The sequence below is a fragment of the Acipenser ruthenus genome, chromosome 15, assembly GCF_902713425.1.
Source record: "Acipenser ruthenus chromosome 15, fAciRut3.2 maternal haplotype, whole genome shotgun sequence".
NCBI classification, from domain to species: Eukaryota; Metazoa; Chordata; class Actinopteri; order Acipenseriformes; family Acipenseridae; genus Acipenser; species Acipenser ruthenus.
The window spans coordinates 5274144-5296917 of record NC_081203.1 but is presented as its reverse complement, the minus strand read 5'-3'; the positions used below and the strand labels follow the sequence as shown (position 1 = coordinate 5296917).

Here is a 22774-nt window from a genome sequence, read left to right as displayed (position 1 = left end):
CAAACAGTATAGAGAGGGTTTGCATAGAGTAGTAGGGTCCTGGAGCGGAACGTTCCTTTTAGTGGGACTAGCGCTCGCTGTTTTGTGTGGCAAACCTTTATTTTTAGCTTTGTTTTGTTTTGTTATCTTTATTAAATGTGACACTAGGGCTTCCATTGCTGGTACCCAAGTGTCAGCACTTGGGTTGATAATAAATCTGTGTGCCTGTGCGGCGTGTCAACACCCAATGCTCTGTGTCTGTCAGTGACGACCGACACACAAAACACGTCCCCTGTTACACCATGCAAAGCCTTTAGCATCTAACCCTGGTCCACCACTATAATTCCATGCAAAGCCTTTAGCACCTAACCCTGGTCCACCACTATAATTTCATGCAAAGCTTTTATATCCAAGTTTGACATCTCACTCCTATGTGGTACATACAAAATAGTACCAACCAGCTGAATATACAGAAAGCTCAGAACAAACAGTTCATTGTCATTTAAAGAACTAGCTTACATTTAGGCATACAACCAAATCGTCCAACTCTACACTCGGCCCCTTGCTCCAAACTTCTAGGATTTCAGACAACTTGTACTTTTGGATTCTCCCCCCTCTTCTTACAAGAAGTGTCTGTAGTTTAAATTATGCCTTGGCCCATTATCAAACATGCTAGATCCGTCGAAAAATTATGACCCAGAATCCCGAGATTTGAAGACAGGGATTAACACAGCTCTCAGACTAATTACATTTTAATGAGAGGAAGATTTTTTTTTTCCAGTGCAGGAAAACTTGGTGGTCAAGCATATTTGGGCAACTTATTATGAACCCTTCCCCTTGACCAGTTTAAAGGTACACTCTTGCATTAGTTGCTGTAATTTCACCCTACAGTGTCTAGAAATGACACCGTCCAACTCCACCCACTCTAGGTATCTAATTTCCATTGGATTTGAAGATCTTTTAAAAGATTGAAAGACAATACACTCTGAACCAGAAGCTGGAACTGTAATGTACCCAAGACAATACAACTCCTCGTATTGAAATGTTGTTTGGTTTATCCAAGTGAAAATCTGCACAAAAAAACAACTCCATCTGACAAGTTTCAGAAGCTGTCAAGATTAGAAGACCACATGCTTGGAAAGCCAATACTGTAAATCATAATTAAAAAAAAAAAAACTCTGTCAGAGGCAGCTAGTTGGAACCGTACCATTAGAGCTTAATTTTAGTAAAACTGTGCGTGTTGCTCGTGTGTGCAGTTACAGCACCAACAGCAGTACCCTGTCAAACAATATGAAAAACAGATTCACAAGCTGCTATTGCTATGGAAACACACAAAACAACCCCTTTTACTTTCTGTTAATTTGTATGTTTGGGTAAGGCTTCATTTCAAATAGCCATGTACTGTATTTATGCATCACATTGTAAAATAGATGTTAGGATGAGCCCATATTCAAAAGTTATTATTATTATTATTATTATTATTATTATTATTATTATTATTATTATTATTATACACTTTGTTATTCATGATTTGTTTTTCTAAACTTTTGTTAGCAATATTCTAAAACAAAGTTAATTCTAGTCATAAAAACAGAGTTTGAAAAAGCATTCTTTCAATCCTGTTGTTACCTTTTTGATAATATTTTGGGAATGGGGCCCTGTGATGGGGTGCCAGCTCTCCCCTATAATTTGTGTTATTATTATTATTATTTTTACTGTTGTTTTCATTATGATTTTCATTATAATTCTTGTTTGTTTTGGATCGGCAGGGAGGGGTTAAATTCCTCCCTGCAAAATAAATGTGAGAATGAGGCTGGAGCCTTAATTGCTTAATTGTTAATTATTGGTTAATTGGGCTCCAGCCACAGACCATAAAAGGCAGGTGAAACCCCTTGTCTAGTGGTGTGGTTTGGTTTGGTTTGGTTTGGTGTGGTGTGGTGTGGTGTGGTGTGGTGTGGTGTGGTGTGGTGTGGTGTGGTGTGGTGTGGTGTGGTGCGGTGCTTTTTTTGTTGTCATTATGAAGGTTCAAAAACACATCTGCAACATAGATATCATATACACATAGCAACAAAACATGTAAGGCCCAGCCAACAACAGGAAAACCTTAAACCATAAATTATTCTATGAATTGAACTGGGACTAAGTGCTGACCAGCACATGTCACCAAAGCCAGCTTTCTTCAGGCTCAACCATCTGTCTGCCATTTTGTTATTTAAAGGGCCGCTCTCCACTTTCTTAGACCTTATTAAGATTATTTAAAAAAAAAAAATACTGGAACTGGAAAACCCCCTACCTCAAAGACTTCTTCATCAAGTATTCTAGTTCCAAAAACCACAATGCCCTTGGTGTCAATTCGAGGACGGGCACTTCTGTCCAAAAACTTTGTTGACTTCTTAGTACAGTCCAACACCATGGTGACGTTTTTGTTGTGGACACTGATAGCCACTCGATGCCACCTGTGGAGAAGGAATTTCATGTGTGGGTGTGGGTTCTGTGACTTGTATTTAATTTGCATTGAGAGCTTTCATTTCTGACAACCATGGATAGTTTTTTAGTTTGATGCTCTTAGCCTTACTGTATTACTTTCATTTAAATACCCAACTCAAATGGATAACACACATTTAAGCATAAATATGTGATATTCCTGAAAGAAATGTTACTCAAATTATATATATATATATATATATATATATATATATATATATATATATATATATATATATATATATATATATATATTATATATATATATATATATATATATATATATATATATATATATATATATATATATATATATATACACATACATACACACACACACACACACACACACACACAGGTAGTGGACAAAAAATGGAAACACTTGGTAAATGAGGGACACCAAGTATATTGAAAGCAATGGCTTCCACACAGGAGTGGCTCATGCATTAATTAAGCAAATAACATCCCAGCATACTTAGGGTCATGTATAAAATGCTGGACAGGCCTGGTTGCCTATAATTATGGCTAGCATGGTTGCAAGAGGAGACCTCAGTGACTTTAAAAGAGGGGTGATTGTTGGGGCGCGTTTGGCAGGAGCTTCAGTGACCAAGACAGCTCAACTTGCTGATGTTTCATGAGCAACGGTGTCTAAGGTGATGTCGGCATGGAACTCCGAGGGAAAGACATCATCAGCAAAGGGCAACAGTGGGCAGAAGCGTGATATCTGTGCATTAATTCGAAGTGCAAGGCAAAACAGACGAGCAGCTGCAGATCAATTGACTGCAAATTTCAACCTGGGGTGCGAGCAGCCAGTTTCATCAAAAACGGTCCACCGAGAACTCCACAGAGCGGGATACCATAGTGGCCCAACGCCCTATTAAGTGACTTCACATATAATATACTACCTGTATATTATATACCGTATAAGACACAGGATATGTATACACTCTAAATTCATGGTGGTAGTTGACACTTTATTGGAATTTTATATAAAGCCCATATTTAAGGTAAAACTTATAGGAAACCAAGTCAAATCAATAAACAGTTTGGCTAGTGTCTTACACTGATAAAGGCACTGGCCAAAATGTTTGTCTTCTTGACTTACATAGACACATGTGCACATTGAGGCCACCATTTGAATGCACTAGTCTCAGAGACACTATTGTGTAGGATGGCCTGCACTTACTTGCCGTCAGCCAGGTTGATGCCCCTGAAGAGCGGGTAGTCCTCTGGCCCGGGCTTGCCCGTGTGATCTTCATACAGGAACACCGGAGACCGTCCCACCTCCACGCCAATCTGCTGGATCCCCTGCTCATTGTAGATGGACAGGAGGAAGGACTGGCTGCCTTTTTTCGGCCTCACAGTGGTTAAAATAGAGAAATCTTTGGGGAAGGATGAAGCTGGGGAAAGAAACGAAGAGTTATAATATACCAGCATTCACTCATGAAACAAAAACAAAAGTCATTTTGCTGCTTTAAGTCAGCCTGCCTGTGTATTTGTGTTTTAATTAGAAAGTACTGAATGCTGTAAGCTTAGAGATTGTTTGGCAGATGGGGAGCAGTATTATTGAAAATAATTCAAATGTTTAATTAACATTGCTTCATGTAATCAGCGATTAATAATGATTGCTGTCAACGTAGTTTGGGGTGTTGGCGCTAATTGTCTCTATGGTTGTGTTGTTGTGTCGTGCCAAAAACTATTTTGGCAGGTGAATGTTGTGTTTTTTTCAAACCGATATCTTGGCTGTTTTTATATTTAAAACTAGTAATTTGCCAACAGTGTTTAGTGTTTTTTTTTTCTTTCTTTCTTTAACCTTCATGATGAATGTTGTTGAAGTAAACACTAGCCTTTGGGTTTTGATGTTGAATTGCACATGTGCTCCTATGCACAGATCATGCCACAGCCTGGAATGTACTGCATGAAAATTCTCTGGAGATTGGACACAGAGACTGGTGGTCTCAACACAGTCCCCGCAGCAAAGATGACCACAAACCAGTACATCGTATATGGTCTTGAAAAAACTTAAACCACCAGCAGAATTTCTTCAAAGGTCTCGGCATTGAGTAATCATGAAGGTTAGCTAATCTTCCAATCCTGCAGAAGGCAGACCGTGTACTTTAAATCTGAAGAATGCTGTCAAAGTAGCTTAAGGAAAGGAGTGCCTGATACCCTGAGTGTGGAAATCCTTCACCCTGTATAACACATCACTCAGTACCAAAACGATTTGATAAAGAAGTGCCAATCACATCTCTTAAACTGCAGACAAACTTATGAGCACAGGGAGTATAAAGAAGACACCTCTTTCTGCGAATGGCAGATCACATCCACTGGCCATTAAAGGGTACTGTTTCTTTGTTGTGTCAATGGTACAACGATATAATAGCCACAAGGAAGGGGTAAGCTCATGGGCCCAATTCACCAAGCTCTACCTGATAAGAAAACTGTTTTTCTCATGAGGTAAAGTTTGGTATGCATGAAATACCAATGACAGTCCATAGCAATTACATGAATATCAAACTGTAATTCAAAGTATTGTGTTAATAGACCCCCTGATAAGCTTAAACTATTAAAAAGAGTCACATTTGTTACTCCTGTAAATGACCCTTTGACCTTCTGAGGATTCCTTTGAGGTAGAATGGCCCCTGAAGCATACACTAATTCATTCACGCAACATCACTTTGACTCCAAGGCTGACAAAGTCCTGCAGAGAAAATCCTGGAAATCTGCACATATAAAGTCTCTTTCAGGCCCCAGAGGAATAGTCTGTGGAATGCTAAGTCGTTAAAACACTTGTGACCACATACTTCCAGAATCCCCCTAGTCAAGAAGTAAAATCTACAGCACGAGTAAATGCCATAATTAACATTAAAACAATAAATTCTGCCACCCTTGACTGAGAATGTTATGATGATTAGACAGACTACACTTAAACATTAAAGTTAAAGAAAATTACAACACAACAGAGTTCTACTTAATGCTTTAACATTATACACATTGGCTCAGCACATGCTGCGATATCATCCTCCTTATATCAAAAAAGAGTTAATACTCCCAACACTGCCACGTGTTATGCGTTACTTGCTTGCTAAGGAAATGAACTGAGCTCAGCAAACTGAATCTTGCCAAAAGTTAATTAATTAAATAGGCCACGTTCCAAAATTAAATATTTCCATATTGCTATTACAATATTGCATAAACATGGCACTGTATATGTATACTATTAATTTTTATGACTAACTCATAGCAATCAAACATGAAACAGACTATAGGGCAGTTTCCATAGAAACCACAAATGTCCCTCAACAGAAAGCCAGGGTTGTGAGCTATAAAGAATAAAGGCCTGTCTGAAATCTGCAAAAGATTTAAAACACATCCAGCTGCCAGTACGGATAGGTCCTTCGCCAGACAGTGGTTTCTCAAAAGAATGCAGTTTCTTTGTACACATTCTTTCCAAAGCATGGGCAGAACGTTTGATGATTCACCCATTCATGCTCAGAAATCTTTATCTCACACAAGCCCTAGGATCCAAGCACTCTGTTATCATCCAACACTCTAAGGAAGTCTTGTGTCAGGCACTGAACAGAAAGCCTTATAAGGACGGTTAAGAAAACGTGTTCCCCCGAGGTAGGCAAATAACTGAGAACCTTATAAGGTAAGCATACTGTATGGCATTAAAGTACAAGGTTGAGGGATGAGGCTGCGAAATCCAACCTTTGGGACTGGATACCAAAAGATTTATCAATACCTGCTCAGCCAATGACATATTCTAGAAGTCATTATTACAGTCCTATGTATTGTAGCTAGTAAAACAAAACAAAAAAAAACATAGTGGGGTTTTCTGAGCATCAGTAATGTGCAGGTTTTTCCTGGTCTTAAGTCAAAATTTTGTTTCATCCTTAATAAAAATAAATTGTATTCAGATCCCTGACTAATCTTGGAATCAGCTTTGACAGGATCATGTTTGTGAAAGTGCATTTTAATTAAAAAGGATGCATCCCAAAGGCGTTTTTTGGCACCAAAAGTTCACGTGTGAGTTTCATAGAGCATAACAAATTGATCCATGCTTGAGCTTTAAGGCGATGTGGGGAAGCAGTTTCATTTGGACTGGCCGTTCCCCCTCCCTTCCCCCACCCCCCTCACATGCCTGCCCTGTGGCTACAAGACAAAGTCAGGAGAAAAATAAAATATTGTCTTCTGAAAAAGTACACTGATCCCCTGAGGGTTCATCCAGGTTGTTAAAGCAATTTGGATAGACATAGTGCTTGCCCTAAGAATATTTAGACATATACATATACTGTACTAACAGAGATATATAATGTAACATTATTCAGAAAGTTACGCTACATTAAAATCCAGGATATTATATAGTCCATATCAAATGCACCTAGGACAGGGGTCTGCAACCTTTTTGTGCAAGACAGCCAAACTGAATGGAAATGTAGAGCACGTGGTCTGTAAAGAGCCAATCATAAACACACAATGTATGTACTTTACAGTGCTCTTCTTTAATGTGACTTCTGCTGCTGCATCGTTTTGCTCTTTAGCTTAGCTTTCTTCTGTTAATCTTGAACACAAGTTTTTTTTGATGTGATTCAAGTGGGTGAATGCCTGTTTGCACATATAGGTGGAGCCAAACATCGATAAGAGAGCAAAACTGGCATCCTGCATTGTGCCGTGTGTAAGTGGAAGTTCATTCCAAGTTTGCAGAATGAGGTTATCTTCACCTTCCAATTTCTTCAAATCAGTCCATTAGTTTTGCTAGTTGTGCACGTTTCGGAGCAAGGCATTCCAGATTTGAATTTAGAGTGCAAAACTTTTCAACCCAAATGTCTGACTCCTTGAAGTTGGCAACTTCCAGCTCCAAATCTCCAATCGAGATGCCTGGTGTCAAGTCCAGTGCTTACACACAAGTTTGATTGGGATGACTCATAAACTTCAACAAAGTGCTGTGTCTGCGAAAGTCTACAAAACGAGGCCTGAATGACATTAGCAGATCAGATGTAAACAGTTGCAGATCTAGATTGTTGCTAGGATCCTCTACCATGCATGAATCTCAAAACATTCGTAATCTCAAAGTGAGTCAGTCTGCCAGTCTCAAAATCTCTGATTTCATTTTTCTTTGCAGCATCTTGCAGGCCTTTTCCCGCGCCTCACCTTCTGTGTATTTCACTGCAAATGCAGCATATTTTGTCATGAGATGTCGTTGTAAATGTGTTGTTTTTATTTGAAGCCAGTCGTTCACTGCATATGAGACAAAGTGGAAATTCTGACTTTTCCACAAAGGCGTACATATCGGTCTATTCCGGCTGAAAAGAACTATGTTGTAAACAAATAAAACAAATTAAATTGAAAATGTGTTCTCCTTCCGTTGCAAGACTTATTTCTTTTTGCCATCTTTTAAATGAAACTAAAGAGTTCTACACTACACTTCGAAACTGAATAAACGCAGTAAAAGCTTGTTGACAGATCTCTCGACCAATCAAAACACGATTAAACAGACTCCAGGAATACAAGCACCAATATGAGCAGCGGGTAGGTGGATGTAAAAATAAATAAATAAATAAATAAGTACTTTTTGCGAAAAAAGTTGCGCTTTTGAGTGAGATTCAAAATAGATGCTGCGTTGGAAAAAAAGGGTTTGTGAGTTGTTCTCTCGCAAGTGCTCTATGTTTTGTTATGGCTTGGTATTTAATGGTCTGCGCTGCAGTAATATCTAGCTATATCTAACATTATCAGCACTGTGAATGCAACAGAACCTGCAGTTTGTGAAGATTGCAAAAAATAATTAAATAAATAAATAAATACATTTCTGTTTAGGGTAGATAGCTTCTGCTTTAGGGTAGATAGCTTGGTTTGTTTTTACTCTCTATTAATTAAATTCTATTCATTGAAAAAAGGAAAGAGAGAACCAGACCGTTCTTATTGTTTTTTTTATATTTTTTTGAATAGGGGAAGTTAGCAGGCATGTTCCTGTGTGGTGGTAGGGGTACAGGCAGGCTTGAATGCGTTTAAGTTCAACACTAACCCTAAATAAAATGTTGTTCCTGTTATTAAGCAGTAGTATAATCAGAAGCAGTGGTATTTAAAAATAACAGAAGCCAGTTTTCACTTTAGTAAAGTAGGCAATATTTGTTTTCATTAAAAACGTGTTGTTTATTGAAATTAATGTTCAGCTTTCATATTGAAGCTTGTTGTGTACTACATATTCAATCGCAGTCCTTCTTTCGCAGCCAGTGTCATCTTTATGGCACGTAAATGGTAAAGTAATTAAATGTCCCTGGCAGTGGACTGTCTCTGTTTAGCGCACGCAAGAACTTGCAGAATGGATAAAACCGTGTTGAGAATTGTAAGAAAACGCATTTGAGAGCAAAACATTTCATGACATTTTTTTTTCTTTCATAGCTGAAGAGGTGCTGGGGCTGTGCCTCGTCAAGAACAAAATTGCGTCTTCATTTTGCAAAAAGTTGTGATACCTCGAGAGAGGTGCGGTTGATTTCCTGTGTTAATTCATGTTAATTTATTAATCTCCGCAGCGCTGCGATAAGAGCAGTTTCTCCGCAACTCTTAGATTTCACTCATTTGCGATTTTACGCAAAACATTCACAACGCAAGCAGAGTTGCGAGAAAGATTTGCCCCATAGTTTTATTTTTACAGGGTATTGTCTAGAATGCAGGGTATTGCCTAGAGCTATTGATCTTTTAGGTATCCCAAAAAAATCAGGTTAAAATAACATAACTGAGTTAATTCTTGGGTAAAGGCGTCTGCTAAATAAACAAATAACAATTCAAGTTACTCCCTCAAAAATGTTTACTGCAAGGTAGCAGCAAAGTTCAGTGCACATAGGGTACTAAGGGAAAGCGTAGGACAGTGGAGATTAATCTGGGCAATTGAATTGTGGTAATGGCCGAGATGTAAACACTTAAAGAGATTCAAGAGATGGTGAGAAAATCCGTCCCGCAGCCAGGGCTTTTTCACAGAGTTCCTTCGACCCTGGCTCTTAGTAAAAGCCTTTCACAGGCCTCGTCTTCCAGACTCAGTTCAATAACAGTGGTTGAAAGTGCTAATCTCTTCTTATTATGCCTCTCAGTTTTTTCTTCCCCCATCGGTTTGTTTGTTTTCCACCGTTTTGACTGGCCTCCAGATCCTAACACCGGATTCAGTTCTATTCACAGTCTTGTTCCAAGACCCCCATTAGTGCAGCCCTTCTTGTTACTGGAATGAAATGGCCTTTTGATAGTGGAGCATCTGACTCCCCTTACACCCTCTTACTCAAATTACTGAGGATTTATTCCACCAGCGGCTTGCGTCTTCAAACGAATAGCATCCCCCACGAATCCCAGGCATTACTCCTATGCATGCAGTTCATCTCTACAGCTTTTCTACAAAGGGTCTCAGCAGAACTACCCACTGAGAATCCCGGGTGTTTTTAACTGGCAGTACCTGTGCATTGGTACAGTGGGATACTGTAGGCCTGCATCTGCTGTGTCTGCATTTCCGGAAGTACGGCCATCCTGCAGTTCATTTTAGTTTTAGGCTGAGACAATACACAACATTTCAACCCAGAGGCAACTATGCTGAAAGCATCCACTTTTTCTTCATACCAACACATCGCCACTTTGCTTCTCAGCACAGCAGTCCACCCTGTAGACGACTATTTAAAAAAAAGCCAATAAAAACCATGACAATACTGAACTGTGTGTTGAACCCATATGCTTAAAGTTTTCCCCTTTCATATGTTTTAACAACTTTATTATTTAGTTAATGGCAAAGAACGCTCCTGCAAACTGCCATGGTGAGTCAAAACAAAACTATGAAAGCTTGCAATGTATACTTAACCCCCCTCGAGTATTAAACAGGCAAAACCACATACAAAGAAGTTCAGAGCTCCTGACCGCACGAGGATCGCTCTTTACAGGGGCTTCTGGTAAACTCAAAAGATCACCATTTCAGGAATTTTTAATGATGGGAAAAAAACAGCTCAGCAAATTCGGGATGGTTGTGGGTTTGACACAGGCCAGAAACCAATGGTACTTTTTTTATTTATAAAAACAGCCAAACCACTTATGGGAAAGTATGCTGCTCAGATTACAAGTTTGCATGATGTAAAGGATTCTGATTAGGCCACATGAATGTTCTATATCATTTTTTGTGGTGAACAGTTAAGAGAATCGAATTTTTAAACTGTGATGTAAAAACAGTGTATGCATCTGATGTCTTTTTTATTTGATTTTGCCTTCCTCTATTATCAGAACATGAATGGGCTTTTCTTTCATAAAGTTCGGAAGCATATTTCTTCAGAAGCCTTGGGTGAAAATATATATTAGACGGGCAGGTGTTTCCAACAGAAGAAAATAAATAAATACAAATAAAAAGACAGAGCAGGATCCCCTATTTTGCTTTATTATGCTTTATGATTCTTTTTTTTTGCTTCTATTGATGGATTTTAATCAGCAATTTGTTACTTCTAGAGAATTCCTCAAAGCACCCTGCAAATACCGTTGATGTCCTTCTGAAACAGTTAAGGGCAAATCAGTTGCCTTTTGCAGTTTCTAAAAGAGAAACGTTTCGATCACAGCCCGTCTGTAAAGCATTAAACCATTACTGCTGTATCCCTGTAGCCTCTCCAAGGTTAAAATGACAATTTGTTTCCAAATGGCTTCTTAATGGTGGAACCTCAGCCTATACATACTTCTGTTGTCTCATAGTTTTGACTGTCATTACACTGAATTATATGACCCAGTCTAAAGGTATTGTGGAACACTGTACTGTAGGGTATGTGCTGACTAGCAACACTTTTTTTTGTTTTTTGTTTGAACATGTACAGTATTTGGTTCTCTGAAATAATATATTGTACTATATTCTACCTCACAAGATTAATGTGAAATACATTGAACAAAAATGTTTTATACAAATGTTCAATCAAACCTAGTAGACAGAACTACAGTCTTTTATTAATGTTGCTATTTAATATTATACTAACCTTAGTTTTATGTTTTGATTTAAAATCATACTGTTGCCTGGTTACCAGCTTGCACTAGGTTTAAAAACATATTCTAAATGTGTTTTACTGGACAGTGCAGATGAATACAGCATACAGTCCTTTAATATGCAATACAAATATACATTTTAAGAACACTGAATTAAAACCATGCGGCAGGAATATGTTACTGCCTGGAATGCTGTGTTCTATCAGATTTATGTCACTCGTGCCACGCTGTAAGTCTCTGGAAGATATACGGTCACTCTTCACCATTCGTGGCATAAAACATGTACAACACAAGATTCCAGATTCCAAAATGGAATGCCAACTTCACGACGGTAGTAATTACTGAAAACGAACATAATCTAACAGAAGTTTTCCTCCAAAGTGAAATGCTTCACAAGTCCCTTCATCATATATGCAAAGTGGAAATCTACTTGAACCAGATAGGTTGTGAAAGGAAAGCCAAGCTCCAGCCACGTCCTGGGGTGACCCACACTCAGCAGATTTCACATGGTTTGACCGATTGGGATGCCAAGTTTCATTTGCTATGCTTCACACTTCAGCTACCACAAGCTAGCTAAAGCTAGGATAAAGCATACCATATGTGCGTCTGGGACATCATCTGAGAATGTGCGGGTCACTTTGCAGTGTCATCTCTTTTCAGAGTCACGTGACACACATTTGCTATAGGCAAAAAAAAAGGTTGAGACTGTTTTATGAGGGGAATTGCACAGTATTTAAATTGATTTAAACAATGGCTTTTGCTTGTCTTCCACGATTGTTTTTAACATGTTAAGAAGGGTATATTCTCAGGTATGCACACATATGAACACACACACACACACACGTACACACACACACATTTACTGTTAATTATATACATTGAGCTTGAGGGCAAGTGTGTTAAATAAAACACAGCTGTTTTGACTAAGTCTTCTCCAGTTTCCAGAACTGTAAACTAAAGACAGAGGCTCATTAAAACCAGCTGCATTTAACGAATTCATGTAAGCATCTTATGGGCTATTCTGATTAACCTTTCAGTCTTTTAAAAGGGTAGATTAATATTTGCAAGCATCACAGTTTAAATTGTTTCATAAATCAATTCGCCAAGAAATCAGTATTTACTACTTTTCATCGTATCATCAAGCAGATTATCAAAATACATAAAGTTGTTTTGTTATACTAAAACTTTGTTAAAAAATTATACAAAAGTTGTGTGCCTCCAATGTGGAGTCTGCATGGCTTTCATCCATACACAGCATACACACGGGATGCTTTTATTAAAAAAGAATACAATGTACAGATACAATAATATTGCTTTATTATATCCACCTGGCCATGTGACACATAGATGAATAACAAAGCGGATTGTAAACAAATATAGTAAATGTAATCTCTTCACGTATCTCTCCTATTGTACTATATACATTCAGAGTTGTCATTTGTTTGGCAAATATATTATTATTATTATTATTATTATTATGTATTTCTATTAGCTATTATATTAGCTCACCTCTTTAGGAGAGTACACGGCTTAGATCTGGCATCTTTCCTTTTTTGTTTGGATTCCGAGGAACTGACTTCTCAGAACTCAATGGTATGTCTAAACAAGCTTTCATAAAAGGATTAGGCTATTTTAACTTTCCTGCAGCACGCCCATATTTTAAAACGTCTAAGAATTCTGAAAACCCAAACGTTCTTCTAATAGCTGCTGGCCCCTGTATTTGTCAATGTCTTCAGAGTATCTACTGGGCTTAAAATATGGGTCAAATCATAGGCCTATTAGCTGGCTCGTTATATTCAAGTATTAGGGACCGACTGCACTGAAGACTGAAATCCCTTGAACACTGCTCTCGTAAGATTCCCTTTATCCCAGCCCTTTTAGAGCAGTCTGACTGCAGTTTATTGCTGAACAATGTAGACAGGCAGCAAATTAACTTCTAAAACCTGGCAGCCACGGTTAACACTACTTTAAAGTGTCCTTTACTCCACTGTAATTATACTTTTACATTGTATGTTATATAGCAACTACATTGTAAAATCTCTACTTTTTATGTAATTACAGTGTGATTATCATGACGGCGTCATGAGGCTAGTTAAGATCCTTAGGCCTGGCCTGATGTGGAAAATATACAAAGTAGGCACAGGTGTTAATGCAGGCTCTTTGTCTAATTTAGTAGTAGAAATACCAACTGGCTAGAATTATGACTGATACAATGTAGGGAGAACACAGGAAGTTTAGCTGGGCTACCTGCCCTGAAGAAGGGATCTGAAGCAAGACTTTCACCCTAACTGAATGAACAAAGTGGAGTTTTCAGTTACAGAAGACAGAAGCAGAAAGGAACCTGCATGCTTTCAAACTAACAGTTTTCTTTATGAACCTGCACACACACTGAACTTTTTATAACTAAACAGGGGCCTATATGTTTTCAACTAACAGCTTTTCTGAGAATAACAAATTGAACTGTCTGTGAACTGCTAAACTAAGTTTGTGCTTAGCGATTACCATCTAAACGAACTATCCGTTAACTGAAAAAACATGACGATTGCTTGCAAATGCAGTATCAATTGCGGTCTGGTAATGTGTTTCTGAAGAATTACCACAAAATGTATTTTGCTAATAGGTGTTAGTACAGGATCTGGTCAGGATGTTTAACTAAGATGCTAGCTTGCTGAAATTAATTATTCTAATTAAAATGTTGAAAAAGCATATTATTCATACATAACCAAGCTAATGCATTATATTTATTTTTACTTAATGCAGTATATGCATTTTTACTTAAACGCATTATAATCGTCTGTTTTTATTATTGCCTAGTAAGCGTATTAGTTTCCAAACACATTATAACCACATAAGCAGGAGAGGATACAAAAAAAGACATCAATATTGAAGTCAAGCTATACCAAAAAGATTCACATTTTAGATGGGTGGATAAGATTGTTTTGTATGCCTGAACAACGTGGTACTGAATTGTATAAAGCTTTTTTTAGAATGGAGTTCTTAAAGATAGGATTATTGTTTTAAACTTATCGTTTTTAAATCGAGGGCCCAAACTCTTGATGAACATAATCTCTGAAAGGGGCTACTTTTCTTTTTCTTCCAAAAGCTTAAAAATAGGATGACATTCTTGAAAGATAGAACTATGTTGTAAACAAATAAAACAAATTAAATTGAGAATGTCTTCTAAACAAAAGCGGTGTAGATTCTTAATAAATATAGTTTCTCCGAAGGAAGCTGGTATCCTACGTTCAAGTGTCGTGTTTGTTTTCTGTTCCTCGTAGAAGGTTTAGTGGATAGTGTTCATCCCGAGCTTTATCTTTATGAGACTCAACGGTGAAATTATTACATATTATTATTAGATGCAGCTGCCATTGCTGTAAGACACGGGCACTTAACAAAAGATCATTGCAATTAATTAAAATACTTTTTCACACGTATACATTCCGTTGCAAGAATAAGAGGTTTGAGTTCCAAAGGCATCCATCATAGGATAACGGCTTCTCTGCTCAAAACCTGCTGTTCTGGGACTGCCATGAATTGCAGATTCAGTTTAATTAGATTCCCACCTTTTAGTTTTGGGAACAGAAGAAGAGGTTCTTCCATCCCATGTTTTAATGCAGCCTGGCCACATCAGTTTTGAGTCAGGGGTATACGCTCAGATTGAGGGTGTGCTAGGCTCTGCATTACCGTGCAGCTGCATACATGATCTTTATGTCAGATGATTTATAGTTTGACAGGAAACACGCTCTGACAGCTCCTAAGGGCTGGCAAGAGAATGAAAACATCTGGAAAGATCTTTCACGGTAACCCTTTCACTATCGACATGGAAGTCAGGAGACGCTAGCCACGTCAGCTCACTTGTTTTTAGTTTGGAGTTTAACAATTCCTAATTCAGAACAAATTTACTGCTATTAAAATCAGAAACAGACAGTATTTTAATGTATATTGAATCAGAAACACAGAGCACAGTAATAAAGAGAATAACTTTATTTATGACAGATGTTATAGTGTACAGCAGCCCTGTTACAGAGGGGTCCACCGTAAGAAATAAAATAATGTGGAATGACCCAGAAATTTGAGATTGTACAGTAGCATAAAGCCCATGAACCACAAGGCAACTTTCAAGCAATCAGTTACGGGGGACTCTTTCCAGCAATTCTACCCTTTTGTTGAGTTTATTAAAAAGTTGCTTCAACAGTTTACCTTGTGTTAAAAGGCTTTTACAACAGGTACAGTGAAGGATGGGAGTGAAGATAATGTTGTAAAATCAAGAACTCTGAAGTAATTTAGAGCAACATTATCTTACCTTTAAAAAACATACAAATCATAACATCCAAGTAAAACTAAGGAAACGCATTTGTCAAGCGGACACACATTTCAGCAAAAGTGGTAAAGTACTGTATCTCATGTCACATCAAAGACAGTATTAGAGCAGGCAAGAAGAAGAGTGAGAGAGAGAGCATTGTATATTGAAGCAATGGTGGCGTCAATGCATTATAGACCGTGTTAGAACAGAAAGCTGTGCAATGCAGTTCTAGATTGTATACACAGCAGTGTTCTGCGTCAGTGGAAACATCAAGCCTATATAAACAGCATTTAATCACACATTTTAACCTGAGGGGACGGTAATGATGTAATTCTGAATACGGAAATCAGTTTATGTAACTGGGAGGTAAAAACTGATTTTAATAATAGTACTGTGGTTGGTCTTTTTCCAGAAGTTTTTTTTTTTTTTTAACAGATTCATTTAAAAGTTGTCTACTATCCCTAGTGTTGACAAGTGTATGTATGCATGTGATATGTTGTCTTGGTGCGATGTTACAACAAGATCTAGCATTGAATTACTTTGTCGTATTTAACGCTACAGAGTGAATGGCTTTTTTGGGGGGGAACTTGTTCTTGTATCTAATCATATCCAACAGCAGAATGACCGGACAAATCAATAAGCAGATGTGTGATTTCCTGAATTCAGCTCTTTATTGAGGCTGAAACATACTTTCTTTTCACAACATTGTGCTTGTTCTATAAACCGAATTCCCCATAGAGTGGTGTTTATTTCACTGACATGTATGAAGATGGCAACCCACTTGCGTATTCAGTCATCCTCTTTTGTGGAAAACCAGACACTGAAAGTACTGTAGAAGAATTTCGCTGAATGAGATTGACAAGCAATCTAGCTCAGGCACAGCTACATAAAAGAGGCGAAACTTAAAAAGTAAGAACGGAAAATATATAAACAATTGCTACTCGTGCTGGATTAGGACCAGCTTGTGTGCTTCTTTGTCTCTGTTCATTGTTTGTTTTGGCCAACGTGCCTTTTTGTTTTGTGTAAAGTGTTTTGTTTTGTTTAAACGTTTTATTTATTATTAATAAAACAAATACAAGCACGTTTGCGACTCAGCCCATAGTACCTTGCCTGTGTGTGGTTACTTCCTGGTATGTGACCATATCACCACTCGACTATCCTATCCACAAGCCCACACACTGGAAATGTACCTAATCTCCACAGATTAGTTTAGTTTGTAATCCTCATTCCACGCCCTCTTAGTGTTCCTGTGTGCTTGCTAAATAACAGAATCAGTATTTACTTTTTACACAATTTCACTTTGTATTTTACAGCTCCCACCAGGTGTCCTGTGCTTCTTTCCCAGGCATGCAAGGTTCCAATCATTTAGGAAACGTACTGTAGTCCATAAAATGTAAAAGGGTTCCTTCAGAGATGGAGGTCTGTTCTTCCTACCCCTGGAGAGACACCAGTGCAAGCTGGTAAAACCTGACAGCTCCCATGCTTCATAGACAGGAGGACCAAACCCTAGTTTCCATTCAGTAGTTGTGGCTCCCCCACAATCATCCTTGTGTTACGTGCTTTATATGCACTGTATATTTGCTATTTGAAATGGTTTCATTTAAAAGAGACAGGCAGCATTTTAATTTAATTCTGATTGTTATTATTTTATACAGTTATTTCTGATGCCATCTAACTTGAGCTATTACTGGAGGTAAAAACCTCTGCAATTAATTTGGATGGTAATATTTAGGAGGTCATATGTAAACAAAACTCACAGTATTTTAGTGTGTGGGTGTTTTTTGTGTATGCAAACTTTGTTTTCTCTCATCAAAAAAAACAATTTCTAGATAATTCTTAGAGGAAACACTGACTGAGGTTAAACTATTTCTTTACTGGTAAATACAGTAGAGTATACCAGCCCATACAGCAGTAGCCCCATGTGGTATTTGCTTTGAATATAGAATAATGTTTCTCTTACCAGGATATAACTGCTTCGTGGGGGCGCTTAGCTGGGCTTCCTTTGTTACTCTATAAGCGACATCTGGCCCACTTGAAGATTTTCTGTGTGGACAAAGGCCTGTTGTTTTTGTTATACCTTCAGGTAAATTGTGAAAATCTAATATCTTCAAGAGATCTGCAGGGCCCGCTGTGAAAACACAAAATAAGAAAGACAATGTTAAATAAGTCAATAATAATAACAACAGCATGTCATTAAATACTATTGTTTTTTTAGGCAGTTTTCCTTTCAATCTATAAAGACAGAAGTTCAGAACTATACTTCAATTCACTTTTCTACTCAGCTTTGAATGTCAAAACAGCCACTCATATTCTCTTCAGCATAATTTTCTAAGGGACTTATCCAGCATCCAGACACGTGGTCAGGCTATCACAGACAGGGAACTTTTAACCTCCAGATCAAAAGGTGTCTGCTTTAAACACTGAACTACTTGTTTGCATTAAAACTCACAGACCAACTAAATCTTCCTCTTTGACAGGCAGACTCCTTAATTTGCCTTTTTTTCTCCTTCATAAAAATGAAATATTTCTTGAATTTGTCTGTGTTAGTAGCAGTCCTGTCTCATATAATTATAATGTTCGGTAAAATATGAGTCCATCATATAATGACAACAGAATTGCATAATCCTAATACCCAGTGCACACTCATTCATATTCAGCGTGTCAAAGACTAACTTTGACCACACTCAACACCGATAACGTTTTTTCCCCCTCTTCTTACCACAAGAAATGCACCCTCTAGTGGGTACTCAGACATACTACAACAAAAAGACTGCAGAACCAGTCTCCGAGTAGGGCCACCGTATTATGGTGAATGAGAATTACAGGAAATAATAAGTAATCAAAAAAAAAACTTGCAATACAGAATAGATGCAACTTTTTTTTTTTTTGTAATAGAATGACGCATATTTTCTATTTTTTCAAACACTCATTGTCAAACTAACTGCAGAATCAATAGATATTAAGTGAATGTATCCAATGACTTACCCGGACTGATTTCTAACATCTGGACTGTATAATGACTGTAGCAATGTACCCTTTGATTCTATGAACTGAAAATACTCTAGAGAGCAAAGAATTCCATGCCCAGGACCAGACCAATTTCTGTATTGAACACAGAGGGCTATACACATTTTGTGTATTTACTGAATTAACAAATCTCTGCAACAGCAGCTGAAAATACTGCTGGAAACAGTATCCAATCAGCCATATAGTAATCTCTTGGCTCTGGATACGAGTTAAATGAATAACAGATGCATGCTTGAGAAGTCGTAAATGGTAAAAACAGCCTTCTATTCTACCAGAATTTTTTAAGAACAATAACCAAAATCCCAAAATATAAACCTATTAACAGTACTATGAATATGCCAAATAGGTAGTTAAAAAATAGTTAAAACTATTAAATAATAATTCTGACTAACTCCTGAATTTCCTTCAGAACGCTGTGGTTATGCCGTATTGGAAAGTTCAATAAAATACTTTACCCTAAAGCCTGTAAATGATGTTATTTACTTTATTTACAGCTGCACTGATATGAATTCAGAATATGTACTAGTTCAAAATGAGCTGAGAAATAGATAGCTAGGCCCTTTCTCTGACTGATGAGGACAAAAGACAGGAACATGGTTAAATATGGGATAGCAGCAAATACGGTAAGCAGTAAAATGGCTACCACTTTCAAAAGGCAATTTTTTTGTTTGCTTTACGAGCTGTCCTTTTGTTCTGAGACAGACAAGCAAGCATTTCTGCACATGAACTACCAAAAACAGTAACAGCATAAATAGGGATCCTGAACAGCAAATTATCAGCTCTAGCTATTGCACCTGATCCCCTTGGGCTAAGCCATTAATGCTTTAATTCTGCTTCAACTGAAACCAGGCCTCTGCAGGTCTGACAAGCAGGGATAATACCAGTAATTAACCCTTCCTTTCAAAGGCCAAGCAACTCCAATGTATTAAATGCTTATACAGTACAGGCAATAATTTCTCTTGGCAACTACACCATCAATAATCAGCTTTGACTATCTCACAATTGAAGATGCATGCAAACTGTGGTTCTGCATTCAATCGCAATTAAGCATGGCTAAGTTCAATATGTTAACCTGCAGTAAAATGCATTGCATTTGGTATCCCTATAGTGCACTAAATTAAGTACTGAATACAGCACACCAGCCCTCCCTTTTTTTAAGTGCCACTCTGATTAACTCAGCAGACATCCTCATGATACCACCTACAGCAGCAGCTACAGGAAGCTGTGCAGCTCAGGGAAATTAAAAAATTAGTCTTATATTTATCTATACTGTATATCACTGTAACAACCTTCTTTAACTAAAACCTGTATGGGGTCCAACCTCCTTTACTGAAGTGGAACTGCACAGACCTGTCTTTACTTGTTAACTGTGCAGAGATTCAACATGAACCCATAAGTACTTATCCGTCATCCATTCAATGCTTTTAATTTGCAGTTGAATCTTCTCATTATATAGCAGCTAATACTAAAAAATCCAATCCAAAGGATAAAATAACAATTACTGTACACAAGGCAGTGTTCTGGAAAAAACAAATCACAGACGCTGAAAGCCAGCATCGTTTTAAACATCATCACATTTTACACAGGCCACATCAAACAGCGGCACTGGTTAGACTTCCCTTTGCTCCATGCAATACTCTCTTGCGTAGCTTCCCAGCTATTTCTTCAGGGTGCCTGCCAGCTCGCCTGTGAATCCAATCTCGCTGCTGCTGAACTATATAACTACCTTGTTTACTTTAAAATGAATTTTTCCACTTGTTTGAGTTTAATATGAGAAGCGTATTAAGTTCTAAAAGCCTGGAAATAAATACTGTACTACATATATACAACATTATCAAAGTCAACAGTACTTTGAAGAATAATTCCAGTAACTTATCAAACAAAGTCACCCACAATTACTGCACTGCGGATCAGAACTGGTGTAAATATCAAAGCCTTTCCATTTGGCAGTGTAATAATTAACACTGTGCAATACATTAGACTGTATAAAACCTCAGATAATGTGATCTCTGCATGCACTGCATCAGCTTCCACAAGTCAAAACATTTTGACTTTCATTATTACATTACAAAAATACTGGTGCATTTTTAACGTTGCAATTCTCCAGCGCCAAGCAACATTTTAACATAAAATATGTATTTGTGCTTGAAAATTTGTATTTGTTGCAATACAGCATATGCTTTTGCTTTCATTTCTGTGGTTAGAAACCTTTCACAGTGTTCAACAGGTACCAGAACACCAAAACGAATAGTCTAGCTTATCTATGATCCTGCTCATAAGTCCTTCCATAATCTTAATAAACAAGCCTGGATACAGCCTTTTCTCTTATTGTTGAGAAGGTTTTGTCCCTAAAGTGATACCAATTGGAGGAAGTGGGGGTGACTCCCATACATTCACTTTCCAGAGGAAAAAGCAAGAGGACCAATAATCCAGGTTTTACTGTACGTGTAGGTCAGAAGTCATTGTGTCACAAGAGTATGAAAAGTTGGCAGGTGAGAGGGGGGAGGTTTCCTGTGACACCTACAGTACAGTGGGCTCCCAGTGCCAGTCGAAGACAGGATAATAACAGTGTTGAGAACACCACACAAACTGCACGCCGCTGCCAGTAAGGGCCATCATTGTGGAGACACGGGACTCTCTCCAACAAGGCAAGAGCCGGTCACCTCAAAGCCACACTGTCTCACAAGAGAGGAGGCCAGCCAACGAACACACATACAGGAAGGCTTTATTTAAATTCCAGCAGTATTTACAGTATGTTGCAATAACGCAGACACAGGCGGCTCCAAAGAGAGCCTTGTGGAGGCGCCAAGTTCCCAGGAAGTGATGCATTAAATAAAATAAATAAATTATCATCACCTTGCCTTAACTTACAAATGTAGACTAATTCAATGTTCTTTTCAATCAGATGATGCTAGCTGTAGTACTAGTAGTGTGATATGTTTTTAAACGTGGGTGGTTGGCAGTCTCCATCTGCTGTACACTCCCACGGCACCAGATGAGACAGATCACGGCTTTCACATATATAAAAAAATATATTTTCATTAAACATTGTAAATACTCCTAATGTGTATTCATCCACACAATGATGTGCCTTCCACATCAATATTAACACAATGTATTATAATACAAGAAAAAACAATGGCAATTTTCAGATCTTGGGAACATGGCAATAACAGTCTAAGCAGAAAGAGCAGACCAAAGCAGTAATCTAAAGATACAAAAGGCACCTTTCAAAAAGGAGTACAAACTAGCCATTAAGTGTGTAATTTTCTCCTCAAGAACTCTACAGCACAGCTCAGCAACCTCCTTTCCAATCACTGTCTCTCTTATGAGTTACATTGTTATGTGATTCCCCCATTATTCCAGCAATCAGAAACCATGCAGAAAAAGCATGGGGCCAGCCAAAAACACCTCCTCATATGAAACCAATTATTTATAAGAACCAAGAATTTGAGAAAAGCCTAGCACAATAGTAACAGCAAGGTTTACATGAATGTATTAGCCTTTAGCTTTTAGCTTGTCACACCATTCCAACATAAAGTAGATGCACTCAGCCTTTGATCACACCACTCAGCTTAACAAGCGCAGTAATGTTTAATTAATCACAAAGGAACTTAATTGTGCATTTAGACTCCACGGAGCCTGGCTTGCATGCTGAAACCCTGCAGAGTGACATGACAAGGTCAGGGTGAAAATGTGATCTAGGAGCGAAGCCATTGCATAAATAGTGTTGTGTACAGAACAGTCTTCCTCTCCCACGCCTAATGGAATTCTTGACTTTTATGAGAATATTCATCTATGTATGGGATACAGCATGGGGTTCCCCTTACATAGTTAGCATGCCTTCAACCGCCTTTTGTTGGAGGGCTTCAAACTTCCTGGCCTACGAATTGACATGAAGGACTGCAGAGGCTACACTTGTATTACACTCAGGGCTGTGCTTTGTAGGCTGGCAGGGCTTGTAGTGACACACACCTAATGTCCATGTAAATT

At 38.0% G+C, this 22774-nt stretch overlaps 1 protein-coding gene across 2 annotated transcripts in view; it reads right to left on the bottom strand.

Annotated features, from left to right (window-relative positions):
- Window positions 1-22774, bottom strand: part of LOC117422365 (collagen alpha-1(V) chain-like) — a 126950-nt gene that overhangs the window by 79873 nt on the left and 24303 nt on the right. For both annotated transcript variants that reach the window (XM_058986989.1, XM_058986990.1), the window contains exons 2-4: window positions 17715-17882; window positions 3650-3863; window positions 2273-2435 (exon numbers count right to left, since the gene is read on the bottom strand). In XM_058986989.1, the coding sequence (XP_058842972.1) occupies window positions 2273-2435; window positions 3650-3863; window positions 17715-17882 (545 nt within the window). The remainder of the gene's footprint in view (window positions 1-2272; window positions 2436-3649; window positions 3864-17714; window positions 17883-22774) is intronic.